This window comes from Varroa jacobsoni, unplaced genomic scaffold, assembly GCF_002532875.2.
Source record: "Varroa jacobsoni isolate VJ856 unplaced genomic scaffold, vjacob_1.0 scaffold_242, whole genome shotgun sequence".
Taxonomy (NCBI): Eukaryota; Metazoa; Arthropoda; class Arachnida; order Mesostigmata; family Varroidae; genus Varroa; species Varroa jacobsoni.
The window spans coordinates 394,572-408,964 of record NW_019213144.1 but is presented as its reverse complement, the minus strand read 5'-3'; the positions used below and the strand labels follow the sequence as shown (position 1 = coordinate 408,964).

Here is a 14,393-nt window from a genome sequence, read left to right as displayed (position 1 = left end):
CTATGCTTGTTTAATTGAAATACAGTAATGGCACCACTTACCTTGGGCACCTACTCGGACTTAGCGGTTCTAGCAATTCGTCTATGGACTGCCATAGTGCGTTTGTTATGTGCCTGGACTACACTTCATATGTTAACCTGCGCGTACTATCTGCCAATGTTTGCATCCTAATAATTTTATTGCTCCGTTTTACTGTCATTCTATTCTACCATAATATAAATATTTGAGATTGTGGTTTTATCAATGATAGTTTTCTATAAATGACTTCAGTCTTCCGATCACAGGTCCTTGAAGAAGAAAGGTACTGGAACAATTTCAAGCGCACCTCTATGGAAGGAGCTCCTTTGGGCCTTTCACACTTTCATCTTTCAAATTTTGCTTATTCAAGTTGGACTCGTGATAACTTATACTGGACCGATTTACTTCGTCAGGTTGGTGGTTAAATGTACTCTTTTTTCTTCACTTACCTATCTCCAAGTTGGTGAAATCATATTAGTAACTTATAGACGTTTTTGTGATTAAATTTTTTCCCAGGAATTTAATTCGATCGTTGATGGGACCATCTCCAATACCAGCCGCTTATTACTGGAGTTTTGGCGTGTTTGCCATCAGTTTGTTGTACTCAATATTTGTAAATCATCTCTTCTATCGCATGTTCAGTGGAGGGCTTCAACAGCGCGCGGCCCTTTTAACTTCCCTGTATCATAAGGTTTGCTGTTTTTTTCAAGCCAACAGTCTACATATGGTACGGAATTGCATATCTTCGAAGAAAGGCATAGCCTTAACGCAGATGACATAAAGCTGTACGGTTTTTGCAACGCGAAACGAAAACAATGAACGCTACAAAAAAACAATACGTTTAGTCTCGACGTGATAGAATCAAGGCGACAGTTTCCTCAAATGTGCCGTTCTTTGTTTCAAACAATTCACGCGATCTTTTCAACAATAGGCCAATGCGAATTTAAATTTAGCCAGAGATCGTGGTGTGACGGTAATACGGCGGCTTCAGCTTAATCGTCATACAACCAAAGTAATTCAAGTCGCTATGCTACTCTGCAACCCATCTTTTCGTTTTATTGAAAGCAAAACTTTAGTGATATAGTGTGTACAACGTCCGCCCGGTATCGTGCAGTTTCATGAGAGTTCTATTTAGTATTACATATTAGTTTATTACGTGCATCTGCTGCATCAAGGAATCTTGTTAGATTGCACTGCTTTCATATCATTAGGGCTTTAGGCCGTACACTCACTGGGCTATTGTAAAATTTCGTTTACACAATTACTAAACATAGAATGACGTAACAGAGCTAAGAGATGTAATGAACTAGATAGATACCTATCGACTTCGATCCATGCGGTAGACTGCATGGTATATTTTATATAGTGTTCAGGTCTCTGTACTAGTCTAGAGAGGCAGTGAAGAGGAAAGCATAGGTTTCTCTAACATTTGTGCACATCCGTGTATTCGCCAGTGTTTGACGATTCATCGTGACGCACGAAAACGATTTAGTCCAGGCGATATCCTCAACTTTGCGTCGGTGGATATCCTTCAATTGTTTCAATATACGCAACTGTGCGGACAAATGATTGGTATTCCAACACGCATGCTGATCGGATTTTTCATCTCATACGACATGCTCGGACCCGGAGTGATCGGTATATTTACCGCAGTTATCGTACTCTTCCCACTCAGCATCTACATCGTTATTAAGCTTGATAGCATCAACGTAAGCGATTACATAGTCGCGATTTGAAATATTAATTGTGCATAATTTAACACGTAATTACTTTTTATTGGGTTCCGGATATCTGAAGCTATAGGTCTGTTAAGTGGAATATGATTTTTGTCTATTCTGGCTTTTGTCAAATATGACTGGTAATATCGAATTGGTGAAGAGCAGACGGATACTCTGTTGCTCAAATTATTGCTAAATATCATACAAATAGAATGGAGTTGGTTTTCATCGGACGATCATTTGAAGAGGAATGACGTTTTGGTAGATTATCCTGAAACGGCTCTGACGCTTAATACACCGATATGGTACTAGCGGGAAAAAGGCAGGTTGAGAATACATCATTTTTTCTAACACCGACTTATTATTATTATTATTATATAAACTTGGTATGTATTCACACAACACGTACAATCATAGAAGTTGCTATGGTAGGTTGTTTCAACATTTTTTTATCGAGGGCTTTACGATAGTGCAGAATTCTACATTTGAGTACGCATATTTGTTTCCTGCTTCCAAAGGTAATAAACTGAACCTCCTTCGAATTGAGCAGCAAAACAAGTTGTCCATATTTGCAACTTTTAATGAAATGATTGATTTATTTAATAGCGTGCATGTATGTTGGAGAAGGACAAAAGACTGAACATCGTCAGCGAAGTCATGGAAGGAATAAAAGTAAGTGGATGTACGGTTCTAAGGTGAAATTATAGCATTCGCGCAGAATTGTGCTAACCAGCGCGCTTCTATCAAACGTAGCATATCAGGTATTACGTGACTAAACAGATCCTCTGATACAAACCGAATTAGATTCATATAAAATGCATTTAATCGCAATATACAATTAAATGCATTTTTGTGTGAAGGCACGTCAAAACAGATAAGTTACTTATTAACTACCTGTTTTGACGTGCCTTGATGATAAAGAACATAATGTTTTCTTGGCTTATTTTTATTTAATTTTATTTATTCAAATCGATTTTTAAATGATTTAAATAATTTTACTATGCAAACAGCCAAAATAAGCTAAAAGAAATTATACGTCGTTTTGCCATATCAGATTATCAAGTTATTTGGCTGGGAAATTGCATTCTCCAAGAAGATCAGCGATTTCCGGGATAGCGAGTCAGGAATATTAAAGAGCTTCATTATGCTCGAGCTGGTCGCAAATGTTGTGTGGAATAGCAGTCCATTTCTTGTAAGTTCTATAGGATTTCTAACTATTACTGAAAGACTTTTCTCCTAATCATAATTTTGCTGATTCGCTGGCACTCTAAATTTTTATCTTATTTTCTTACACAATTGTGTTACCTATAAATTTTTTAAATTTATAGGTAACACAATTGTGAATCAATGCTCAAATCTTTGATTATACGGTACTTCTTACGTGGACTGTGGCATGCCCCTCGTCCGATTAACTTACTGTCTCACCTCTTGGTTGTCGTGTATTTTACAGATCGTAATAGCAACATTCGGTATTTTGTTATTCTGGGACGGCGACTACCCGCTTACGCCAGATGTGACTTTTGCCATGCTGATGTTAATCGGCACTCTTCGAGCTTACCTTACTCAGTTGCCTATAGTAATATCTAGACTCGTTCAGGCAAGAACGGCTGTTAAAAGGATGGAGACTTTTCTACATTGTGAGGATATGGTTGAAACCGTTGATCGCGAGCTCGAAGGTACTAGTCTCTACATACAGGAGGTTTGTGCGACTTGCGCTCTCTAAGAAAAAAATAAACAGCAAAACAACTGTTGCTGGGGGGTACTTTTCTGAATCGTATCAGTTAGAAAAGATGCTAATGTACAGTATGTTGCTAATTTTAGATGATTCACTTGTAATTGACATCCGCAAAGCGACATTCAGTTGGGGTCAAGTTATCGCCCTAAAAGACATTAATCTTCAAGTAAAGCATGGCGAGCTAATCGCTGTTTTGGGGCAGGTGGGTGCTGGTAAAACCTCCCTAATTCAAGCGCTCCTTGATGAAATGAACATACGGTCTGGAAAAATAGCTGTTCGCAAGGTTAAAAAAGCATATGTACCACAAGAAGCATGGCTACAGGAAGGCTCGATCAGACAAAATATTCTATTTAAGTATCGTCTCGATAAACGGCGGTACTCGAAAGTGATCACAAAATGCTGCCTCGAAACAGATCTAAAACTTTTTGCCCAAGGAGATGCCAGTGAAGTGGGTGAAAGAGGTATGCTTCTTTCGGGTGGCCAGAAACAACGAGTGAGCATTGCCCGAGCTGTCTACAGCCAATCGGATTTAAATCTTTTTGATGACCCTCTAAGTGCGCTCGATAGCGCAGTCGCAGAGAAGATTTTCCGCGGGGTTTGTATTTTTTCATAGTACACTTAACGTGATTAGAAAGGAATTCTCGAATTGGTTTTATCGAAGAATCTTGACATGAGCGTGAGATTTTCCAAGACTTCGCACTGCTGCATTTTCGGTAACAACTTCAATCATGAGGTGGTGCAACTTTGACTTGGACCCACAGTCTTGGCCATCAACAAACGTTTTCGCTTTTTTGGCATAATATATTTGCTTTTTAAGGTGATCTCAAATAGTGGTATGTTGAAAGGAACGACAAGGATTCTCGCTACGCACAATACAGGCTTCCTGCCGTTCTGTGATCGAATTGTTGTATTGGACGCCGGTCGTATCGCGCACATGGGTACATTTGAGGAGCTCAAGAATAAACTCGATCTCCGTAGGGTCTGTCGTACGGGTGAGGCCACTGATTTAACGGATCTTCAGTCTACGCGGGTCCTATCGTTTCTTCAGCTCGCAGCTGCGGACGCCAAGGCTGAGATCAACAGCGACAAGCGACTGCGTGCCGAGGAGGCCGCCAGCGCAACAGGAATTGTAGGGAACACCAACAGCTGCGTCCTTTAGTTTCTGAGGTATAGTAGCTCGATCGGACGAATGTAAGAAGGCAAAACGAGCAGGGTGGAATTTAGCCCAAAAACAAAAATTCAAAAACAGTTGCTTAGCGGTAATGAGATAAGAAACCTACACCGGACCGGGTGTTTTATATTACGTGTTTTGCCCTTTTTTTATTATTAGGCAACGGTCTTGAAAAACAAGGTTCATGAGACTTCCAAATTTTCAGACACTACTCGATTTTTAATCCCCTGTAGTTGAGTGTAGATATGCTCTGATAAGTATAGTACTTTATGGAATTTTGAAGCGCTGTAACGGTGTCTGAGCTGAGCGTCTGACTGGCAAACTGAAGGGCCGCTTATTCGAGCTTTGTCATGGATCACGCGTGAACTAATTTTCTATATAGAATAATGGTCTAATTTTCCGATCACGTATCAATTAACGATCGGATTGAACACTTCAGATCGCTAGGTTAAGTTTGTTATATTGAATGTTTATACTTGTGTTCTAGTTATTCATCAGCCCATAAACTGCCGACGTTTGTCGGCAAAGCCCATATGTTCCACCTCGAGAGTTGAATCGGTGGCTTTAGAGTTCTCAACCGTCCGAGCTACCGTGGTGTTAAAATAAAAAAGCAACACAATTATTACAACATCGTTCTGACACTATTTATTGCAGTGCTTGTATTTTACGACGCATATAAAAATATTGCTACCTAAAAATTATTTTTTCTATTTAACGTAGTTGTTACTTAAACAAGTCCGCTCTTGCGCAGGGGATAATTTTAGTTTCTCCTAAATTATAAAGTGTAGTAGTTTTACCATGTGAGTAATGCTTTGCGATACTTGTTGCAGTCTGGTTGGTCAACCTACTTGAAGTTAGTGAAGTACATTGGGATCATTACTGTAGTAATCTTCCTGATTGGCTATGCTGCGTACCGCGGATTTGATGTGAGTTCGTGTTGAAATCAGTACAGTTTTCTAGAGAACGATTCTAAAGGTTGTGAAGTAATTTATCGAGCTACGAACCTAGGTGGCCAATGAGTGGCCAACGAAGTGGACGTGAAAGCTTGAAAAATACTACCGCAGTCACGTGGAAACTCTAGAAATTTCCATTTATGATTTTATAGAGGGAAATCACCGGGACAAAAAGTCCGTTTCTGATAAAATTTGGTGTACTATGGCATGTATCAAATGTAAAACAGGCGATTAGTAATTTAGTTTTTGTAGCCTTTTTGCGCCAAAACTTTCCCCCTGTTTCCTAGAATACTGCACTTATAAAATTGTTTTTATTTTCAGCCTACTTGTTTTCCCTAGCTCTTCCGCCAGGTGCATGCGGAGTAGCTAAATTATTTTCTTTTATTATGAGCGGATGAAGATGACATAAATATATGTAGGACCCCAGAGAAACTAGCTGGATTCAAGTCCTCGTGTTGGCCGGCTTTAAGCTTTTCTAGAAAGAGCTACAGTAAAATAGTTTACTAACACGTATCTACTCTTCCAGATAGGAAGCAACGTATGGGTAAGGAAATGGGTGACCAATATTTACGAAATGTCGAGAAATTCGACACTATCAGATCCGGAGAAAGAAGAAGCGTATCACGCTATTATGACTGAGGGCTTAGAAATATACATCGCGCTCGGCGGCGCTTCGACCTTTTCTGTGTTTATTGGATTTCTTTTTCTATCATTGGGCTGCCATAAGGCAGCCTTTAACATGCACAAAGATATGCTGTCGGCTGTGATGCGCGCTCCACTGAATTTTTTTGACACGACGCCAGTGGGTCGAATTATAAATCGCTTCAGTAACGACGTGACCGTCATGGATCTAGAAATTCATCGTGCCCTGGACGACTTCATCGCGTTTCTCTTTGCTATCATCGGTTGCGCGCTTCTTGTGACTTACCAATTGCCAGTAATGGTATTTTTCGTTATTCCAGGCGCAATGGCCTTCATGTACGTCAGGGTGGGTCATTTCCTTTAATGAACCTGTTATAATTGTGATCGCTATTATATACTGTCATAGTACGAGCTGTTACTCGATTTTTACGTTGCACGATAATACCTCGAACCCTGAGTAGTATTTTTTTTTTACATTTTGCTATGCTGTTAATTAAATTCTGATTTACTATGCATGACAAACATTACATTTGTTGCGAATTTGCCGAACCTTATGAGAACGTGCTTACAACCGGATTTGTTTCAGATTTCGTATAAACACCTACATGATTTAACTTGAACTAGAATGAAAAAACATTAATGACGACAAGCAGTGGAGATGCTGGATAAAATAGACTATAAAATAAAATCAACTAAATAGATTCCCTATTTCTAGGCACTTTGGTTGATTCTGGAAATTCAGGAGAAATGAAAACGGAAAAATATCTTATATTGATCAGCTGTTGAACTGAAGTTTTTACAAAAGCAGTTATTTCGAATGGATTTGGCGCAAACCGTAATTTGCATAAAAGTAATACTGTTATATATTCAAGAGATATAGTTCCTTTATAAAGGTAACAACTCATAACATAACTATTAATTTCTCTTATAGAAAATATTTTTGGAAGCTGCGCGGAAATCCAGACGTCTGGCACTCATAAGTCTTTCACCAGTGCTCAATGCTTTTTCTGAAGCATTATACGGAGTCTCTGTAATTAGAGCATTTGAGGCTGAAGAAATGTTGTTGGAAAGAAATCATCTTCGGATTAACGTCAGTCAGAATACGTTCCTTCACAGCCTGATCACCATTCGGTAAGTAGCACCGACGGCATGGAAGAAAAAACGTTCTACTGAGAAAGTTACTCCATTGTCACCTGCTGTTTGTAGACTGTCAAAACACCGGATTATCTCGGCGCGAATTACGTCAAACAAACTGTACAACAGAAGTTGACTGAAACTGGGACCATAAAAATGGCCATGAATGGCCATACCACTGATTGAGGCGAAACATGGCAATAATATAGGTGCTTTATAAGTGAATACTGCTTATTGCTGAAAAAATAATTTTTTTTATCTGAGCGTACTTCGAGATAACAAAGTAAGAAATTCTAGGCTGCTTGGAGCCATAATCGTCGTTCCGTGGTTGTTTCTTTGTTTTAGATGGGCGACTGTTCGTATCGATCTTATCAATGCTCTTGTAGTTTTAGCCATGTGTATGCTGCTTGTCTATAACCACGAGGATCTCGGACCTGCCCGTGTAGGTCTTCTTGTGTCGTACGTAATGACTGTGAGTGATTTGTCATGTCAATAATTTTCAGCATGTCTTTTTTGGTAATTGAGTGAAACGATTTTTTAAAAATGAATTGTTTATTACGTTATATTCGGAAGTAGTTCGATTTGGCCGATTTTCTTATACGTTCTGCCATCTGACCCTTTTCACTGAAAGCCACATTTGTTATAACAAGTTTGACCATTTTTTTTGGAATCGTATTAGGTAACTCGATTTATGTCACGTTTTGTTGAGTCTTGCACCATTTTGGAGGGTAGCATTGTCTCAGCTGAACGCCTAATCGAATACTCAAAGATCGCTCCTGAGGCTTCGTGGACTAAAGGACTGATGGTCCTGCCTGCAGTGTGGCCTTCTGCGGGTCTGGTCGAATTCAAAAATTACTCAAGCAGATATGGGTTTGTCTCATTTTCTCGATTCGCCTGATAGACGCATTCTCAAGATGTACATCTTAGTATAGCCGTACATTGTTTCGAAATTCGTTTAGCGTTAAACAGAAAATGTCGTGCTTACTACTTCCGTATTCCGTTTAAAAAGTAAAGGTACAAGTTTTATAACTTGAATTAGCCTTACAAAGTTGCGGAACAGTCTGAGATCTATACGGAAATCAGTGAATAGATTAGTCTCATTGGATGGCTCTAGTTTTTTCTGCTATCAAATATCTATAAAATATTAAGGAAAATTTTAAGAATAGCTTGAAGACAATCAAATTCTGCTAATAAAACTATATAAATTCACTTATATTTACCAAAAAACGACACCTGAATATTGTTCCTAATATAGACATTTTATCTTACTGCGATCTTTAATAAACAGCGTCGTTAGAAAATCATGGAAACGAACTTAGCTGAAGGGAGTAAGCATATAAAACTTAAAATGTGAGGGATTAATAAAACTAAAATTTTTGAGATCGCATTGTGTTGTATTTTGTCGCTTCTTCATGCAGAGACAGCAAGAATCTTTGTCTAAAAAATCTGAACCTAAAAATCCCGCCTGGTCATAAAGTTGGTGTAGTTGGCCGAACCGGTGCGGGCAAAAGCTCACTGACTCTCGCACTATTTCGAATCATCGAGCCTGCAAGTGGTCAGATACTGATTGATGGCATAGATACGTCTAAACTAGCGCTACACGACCTCCGGAAACGACTGACAATCATCCCCCAGGATCCCATTTTGTTTGAAGGAACGCTTCGATCTAATCTTGACCCGGACGGGGTGTTTTCTGATGAAAGCATTGAAAGAGCAGCACGTTCGGCCCATCTTAGACATGACCTAAGCCTTGACACAGTCATTACTGAAGGTAACGAAGCTAGTGCTGGTACCTCTTGGGAACACATAATCTGTGTTAACTTAATAACTAATTGACCATTCTAAATTATCTCTACGGGTATTTGTAGATACTGTGGTCCATGACCATTGGTGACCTGTCTGCAAAATAGCCACGATCAGTGAGCAACATCTTCTGTCTTCTTCAATCCGTAACCTGTAAATGATTAATATTGTTTCTCATTTTCTGCGAATGTGTAGCACTAGTATGGATATTTCTAACATTTTCATGACTTTGGTGCTCATGTGGTTAACCTGAATCTACAAACAGTTGCTAATATACTCTATCTCTTTTACCTATAACAATAGCTGTATGGCATTACGCCTTCTTATTTCTCATGTTATATTCTAGGTGGGTCTAATCTGTCTCTGGGTGAACGGCAACTGGTCTGTTTGGGACGTGCACTACTCCGCAAGTCGAAGCTACTCGTTCTTGACGAGGCAACTGCAGCCGTAGACTTGCATACTGATCTGCTGATACAAACGACAATCCGCGAGGTCTTCAGTAATTCAACTATAATTACTGTGGCTCACAGACTTTTGACCATCCTCGATTATGACATGTTAGTTGTTCCTTAATTGCCTTGTCGGTATTTAAATGGACGTGAACATTTTTTTCGACACTTTTTTTAGAGAGCGAGACAATGTGTACCGATAATGCACTGAATCTGCATTAATAGTATAAGCAAAATATTCGAGTTTTATAAGAATAAACCCGGCTTATTTTCGGAGACAGGGTTTATTTGTAGAAACCCGACTTTCCACCAGAGTTCCATCGTAACAGGCAGTTAAATTGATCGAGACGTTTACGAAAGCGTACACTGGCGCCTGTGTAAAGTCCCATTCTGAAGAGAACCACGCTAACTATTCTCTTCTCAAGCATTTCTACCGTGGACAAGCCATTTGATTTTTACGTAGCTGTGAAAGAGCTACTGTGTCCTACATAATATCCGTACAGCACAATGCGCAACATTGATGGTAATCTCGTATGTTTCTTCGTGTGGTTAATACTTTATATTGTTGCAGGGTTGTAGTGATGTCTGCGGGAGAAATTATAGAGAAAGGGAGACCGTTGGCTCTTATTGAAGACGTTAATACACAGTTCTATAAAATGGCCCGTGACGCTCGATTGGTGCCTGAAGATTAAGATGGTTTACGTGTATTGTCAAAGCAGTTGCTTATCTGTCCGAGGGCGAATTCACAGAATGTATCCAGATTACCTACAACGGACCGTGGGATATTTCAATCATTTAAACCAATCGTTTATTCCGTTATGACTATCCCTAACACGTTCGTTAATCTAATTAGTAGAATGGTAGGTACCATTTTATAAAAGAAATATAGAGAAGATTCCATTGTTGAAGTGTATAGGATTGAGTGTTTACATGTATACAACCTAGAATATTTCAACAATAAACAGGTTCCATTTAATTTATTTTTGAATAGTAATATCTGGTCTTTCCTTCCTAGGCTATTACTTATAAGCCGGTTTCAAGCTATTTATATTTTTAAATTTATATACATTTAGATAAGAATCCCTTCTAGTGAATATTCACTGCTAATAAAAGCGAGTTAGTCATTTCGCGATAATGAAGTACAATTTAAATATATGACATCAATCACAGGAAGTGTGCATTGGTGTATAAAAGGTCTTTCCCGAAAGAAATCGCCAACAAAATGAGGTTTGGGCGTAAAAAATATAATTGGTACGATTCAACGCATATTACATTCGTGATACTTCAACAAAAAGAAAAAAGTTTAAGCTCCCTCTAGGTCATGGAGTTGTTGTGTAATTCATCGGCAGACGTTCTGCAGAACGGACAATGACCGTACTGCAGAGTGCTTATTTCGAAATCATCACTTGAAAATAGCTGGTAACAACCCCGACAATAACTCACTGGGATGTCCGGCATCACGTTAAGAAAGTACTGAGGCAAAAATGGTGGTCGCTTTGATACGGTGAGGACAGCTCGAGGATTTAACGGTTGACCACCGGAGCGTACCACGCGGTATTCCGCGTCGCGGTAAAGCTTTCCTGCGCCAAGCGCCTCTGAAAACTCTTCTTCACTTAACAACTCATTGACCAGCGGAATGACGGGAAGGACCTCGAAACTGATTAGTGAATAGACAAACGCATGGCCGCAAGACGTACACCTGTTGTTCTTAGTCAGAGCAGGATTCATGCTTGTACACGCATAGCACGGCAGCTCAGTATCTTCTGCATCAACAAACGGCTTTGACCTACTGATTATCGAATGGATGGCAACGGATTCTCGAAGCTGTTGGTTACGTGGGAAGAGCAGGTGTTGCAGTTTGTTGTACACCGAACGAGCGACTTTGAACGCGCCCATAATGCTGCACTGTTTTGCCAGTGCGATAAGAATACTACTTCGGGATATGGCGGCAGCTTGGCTAACAGCTGCTTCCTCATTGAGGAGGTAACGCGCAATACAGAACAACGTATGCGCCGAATGTACTGTAAATGGATCGACAATATATCGATAAATATAATTGTACGCATAATAGATGGTCGCCAACTTCAGTAAACTGGTGTACTTTACATCATCGCCTTGTTCATTTGAGGCGTGATGTTGGGCCATTTGTAGATAGTACCAGCTTACGTCATTAAAACGTTCCTCATCGATCGCATTTTCTAGTAGCTGTTCCAGGACGCGCAACGCATCCTTTCGTCGCCCGGATTTCTGGAAGGCGAGTTGTGCTTCGATAAACTGATCGTTTTCGGCTAACCAACTCGCTTGTTGGAAGTAGACATCTTTCTCAACTGACGTTCCTCTTCGGGACGCAATTTCAATCGCTTTATCCCACACGGCCGTGTCGCAGTAGACCTGAAGAAGTAGAGCTTCATCATTCATCTGTTCAAAAATACGAACGCAAAGTTCAGCCTGGCCAACGCTCTTTAGGTACTGCGCACAGAGGAGCAACTGTTCGCGGTCTTTCTGCGGATCAAGCTTCTTCAAATTGTCCCAAACAAGGTCCTGTTGTCCTGTTTGTGCAAGAATCCGAATCGCGCTTAGAACATCATCCGCTGCCAAAAACAGCTCAATTGCGGTTTTGTTGTCGTTCATTTTTTGTGCCCATTGAGCCCGGCGAAGGATGGCACCCTTATTTTTCGCTATTCTGGAGCGGTCTAGAATGTTGAGATCAGAAGCCAGCGTATTTATTGAATCTTGCAATTGCGAGGAGCCCTCCAATTTAGCCGCCTCCGTGTACTGTTTCAAGAGGCGTGTCAGAATTATGAACTTCTGCATCTGTGAATCGGTTTCGTTTTCAGCTGCCTTAGCAATAAGGCAAGTTGAGTAGCTCTTCATACGCTGGGCGACTTTTCGAATTACAGAGAGGTCGTACGAAGCACACGCGCTATTTAGTAATTTCGTCCAGTCATACTTTGAGGCGCCTAAGCAGCAAATCTCGTAAGCGTTCTCAGCACCTCTAGCTAATGCAGAGTTGATCGCAACACCCAACGCCAAACGAAACGTAATCATAGTATTGTACTGAAGGCAAAATGCATTGTTTCCACTTAGACCGACCACAAAACCCTCAAACGTAAGGTTTGAAGCAGAGTTCTCATTGCATAGCCGAACGCATAGATTCTGGTTGCCTGAAAAGGCGCACAAATCTTCCAGTTGCGTACTACAGGCGACGCTTGCCGCAGAGTCTTTTACCTCGAACAAAACCTTTCTGTCAGTTTCTCGCCTGTTGTAGACTTTTAACACACCGGCATCGTCGACAACTGCGATTTTGTTACGATATGCAGAGCAGTCTAAACACCTCACACCGGAGCTCTGACTCTTTAGCATTTCCAAAGCTACCGAATTATTAAGATAAACAAGTGAGACACTTCCATCTTTACATCCAATAAGAAGACCTTCCCGTCCCGGCGCGCCCCCAATGTTTTTGATGTACCGGATCGGCGCAGACATTGTCCACTGACGATCTACGTTACCATCAAGTCTGAGAGACTGTAACATTCGTTCTTGGCAAAGTACAAGGTTTTCCGAGCAAATCACTAAAAGACTGCACTCAACTTTCATGTTGAGTTTCTTCTTGACTTTATAGTGCATCGCCTCGGCCTGTTCATAGATCATAATGCGCTCGGCCAACTGCACCGCGAGGTTATCCTTGTAGATTGCAAGTTTACGCACGACGTCACGACATTTAATGCGTACTTTTTCACCAGTCACCATATGTTGTATGACCACGTGTGTCATATTTTCACGAAATGCGTACCGCTCTCGATAAAGGCTGTGAACGGTAGCTAGACCAAGCTGGACGAGCGAAATTGTGCCATCATTGCATCCTGAAAAGTTGTTATGAGCAATGCTTAGTTAGCTGTACGTCTATACGTTTAAGGAGAAATTGATAGTGTTTTTCGTGTTACCAGTAAATATAAATAATGCGAAAGTTGATAATCTTACCCAATAATATTGACAGTAGATTGTTTCATGTAGTCATGTTAAATTAAAAATGGTGCTCACCGATGGCTATATTATGAGTATCTTTATTGGGTATTATGTCGCAGCACCACAGCCAGCCTTTTTGGTCACAGAGAGGTCCACCAAGATGAACTCCTTCGCGACTAAGTATTGTTAACGCATTGTTCGAACCACCAAGAACAAGATAGTTGTTGCCGAAATATTTCATAAATAACGTGTCGAAGCCTAGAGGACGTTCTTTTGTTACCAATCGTCCATTAAGTGTATAAAATGAGAGAGTTTGACTCCAGTCAGCTACTGCGAGGTCGAATTCGTCATCAGCGGGTGGGCAAAACGCAACTCCCCATACTTCGCTAGGTCTCTCGATCTTTAAGGTTTCGTCTCCAACTCTAAAAAAATATAATGAATATATATATATATATGTATATATGTTACTCTTAAATCAATTTCTTATGGTGTTGGACGAAGGTTGCACAGTGTTTTAATTATAGCATGTACTTAATTATAGCACAACTTTAGAGCTATCCATAATCAATCGTTAACAGACATTTCTGCTCCACTTAACGGAGTTTAAACGGTGTTACTACCACATCATCGTTACCTGTAGATTTTTTAATCATAAAGCAGAAGCTCACCTGTTTCGAACAGACACTACTCCGTTCGCCATACCAAGGGCAAAGCATGACCCGTCTTGCTTCCAACAGCAGCTTGTGATACGCGCTGTCACTCTGTGTTTCGTCACAGATTTTTGTTCCCAGCTCCAGATACCTA

At 40.3% G+C, this 14,393-nt stretch overlaps 3 protein-coding genes across 4 annotated transcripts in view; 2 read left to right on the top strand and 1 right to left on the bottom strand.

The window, feature by feature from the left end:
• Positions 1–1,583: 1,583 nt before the first annotated feature.
• LOC147753767 (multidrug resistance-associated protein 1-like) lies at positions 1,584–4,630 on the top strand. The gene is made up of 6 exons (XM_086967476.1): positions 1,584–1,727; positions 2,343–2,408; positions 2,791–2,928; positions 3,187–3,439; positions 3,558–4,066; positions 4,289–4,630. The coding sequence occupies exons 1-6, from the start codon at positions 1,584–1,586 to the stop codon at positions 4,628–4,630; spliced, it is 1,452 nt and encodes a 483-aa protein (XP_086823602.1).
• A 1,458-nt stretch (positions 4,631–6,088) lies between these two features.
• LOC111274001 (multidrug resistance-associated protein 1) lies at positions 6,089–10,617 on the top strand. 2 transcript variants are annotated; one of them, XM_086967485.1, is made up of 7 exons: positions 6,089–6,583; positions 7,169–7,368; positions 7,717–7,813; positions 8,051–8,241; positions 8,790–9,142; positions 9,521–9,731; positions 10,195–10,617. In XM_086967485.1, the coding sequence occupies exons 1-7, from the start codon at positions 6,170–6,172 to the stop codon at positions 10,313–10,315; spliced, it is 1,587 nt and encodes a 528-aa protein (XP_086823611.1). In that variant the 5' UTR covers positions 6,089–6,169; the 3' UTR covers positions 10,316–10,617. The 2 variants fall into 2 exon arrangements, with proteins under 2 accessions (XP_086823611.1, XP_022711815.2); XM_022856080.2 differs by having other exon boundaries at positions 6,092–6,583; positions 7,717–7,843.
• Positions 10,573–14,393, bottom strand: part of Oseg1 (intraflagellar transport protein Oseg1) — a 5,054-nt gene continuing 1,233 nt past the window's right edge. The window contains exons 3-5 of the mRNA XM_022856025.2: positions 14,258–14,390; positions 13,665–14,011; positions 10,573–13,486 (exon numbers count right to left, since the gene is read on the bottom strand). Of these exons, the coding sequence (XP_022711760.1) occupies positions 10,938–13,486; positions 13,665–14,011; positions 14,258–14,390 (3,029 nt within the window). The 3' untranslated portion in view covers positions 10,573–10,937. The remainder of the gene's footprint in view (positions 13,487–13,664; positions 14,012–14,257; positions 14,391–14,393) is intronic.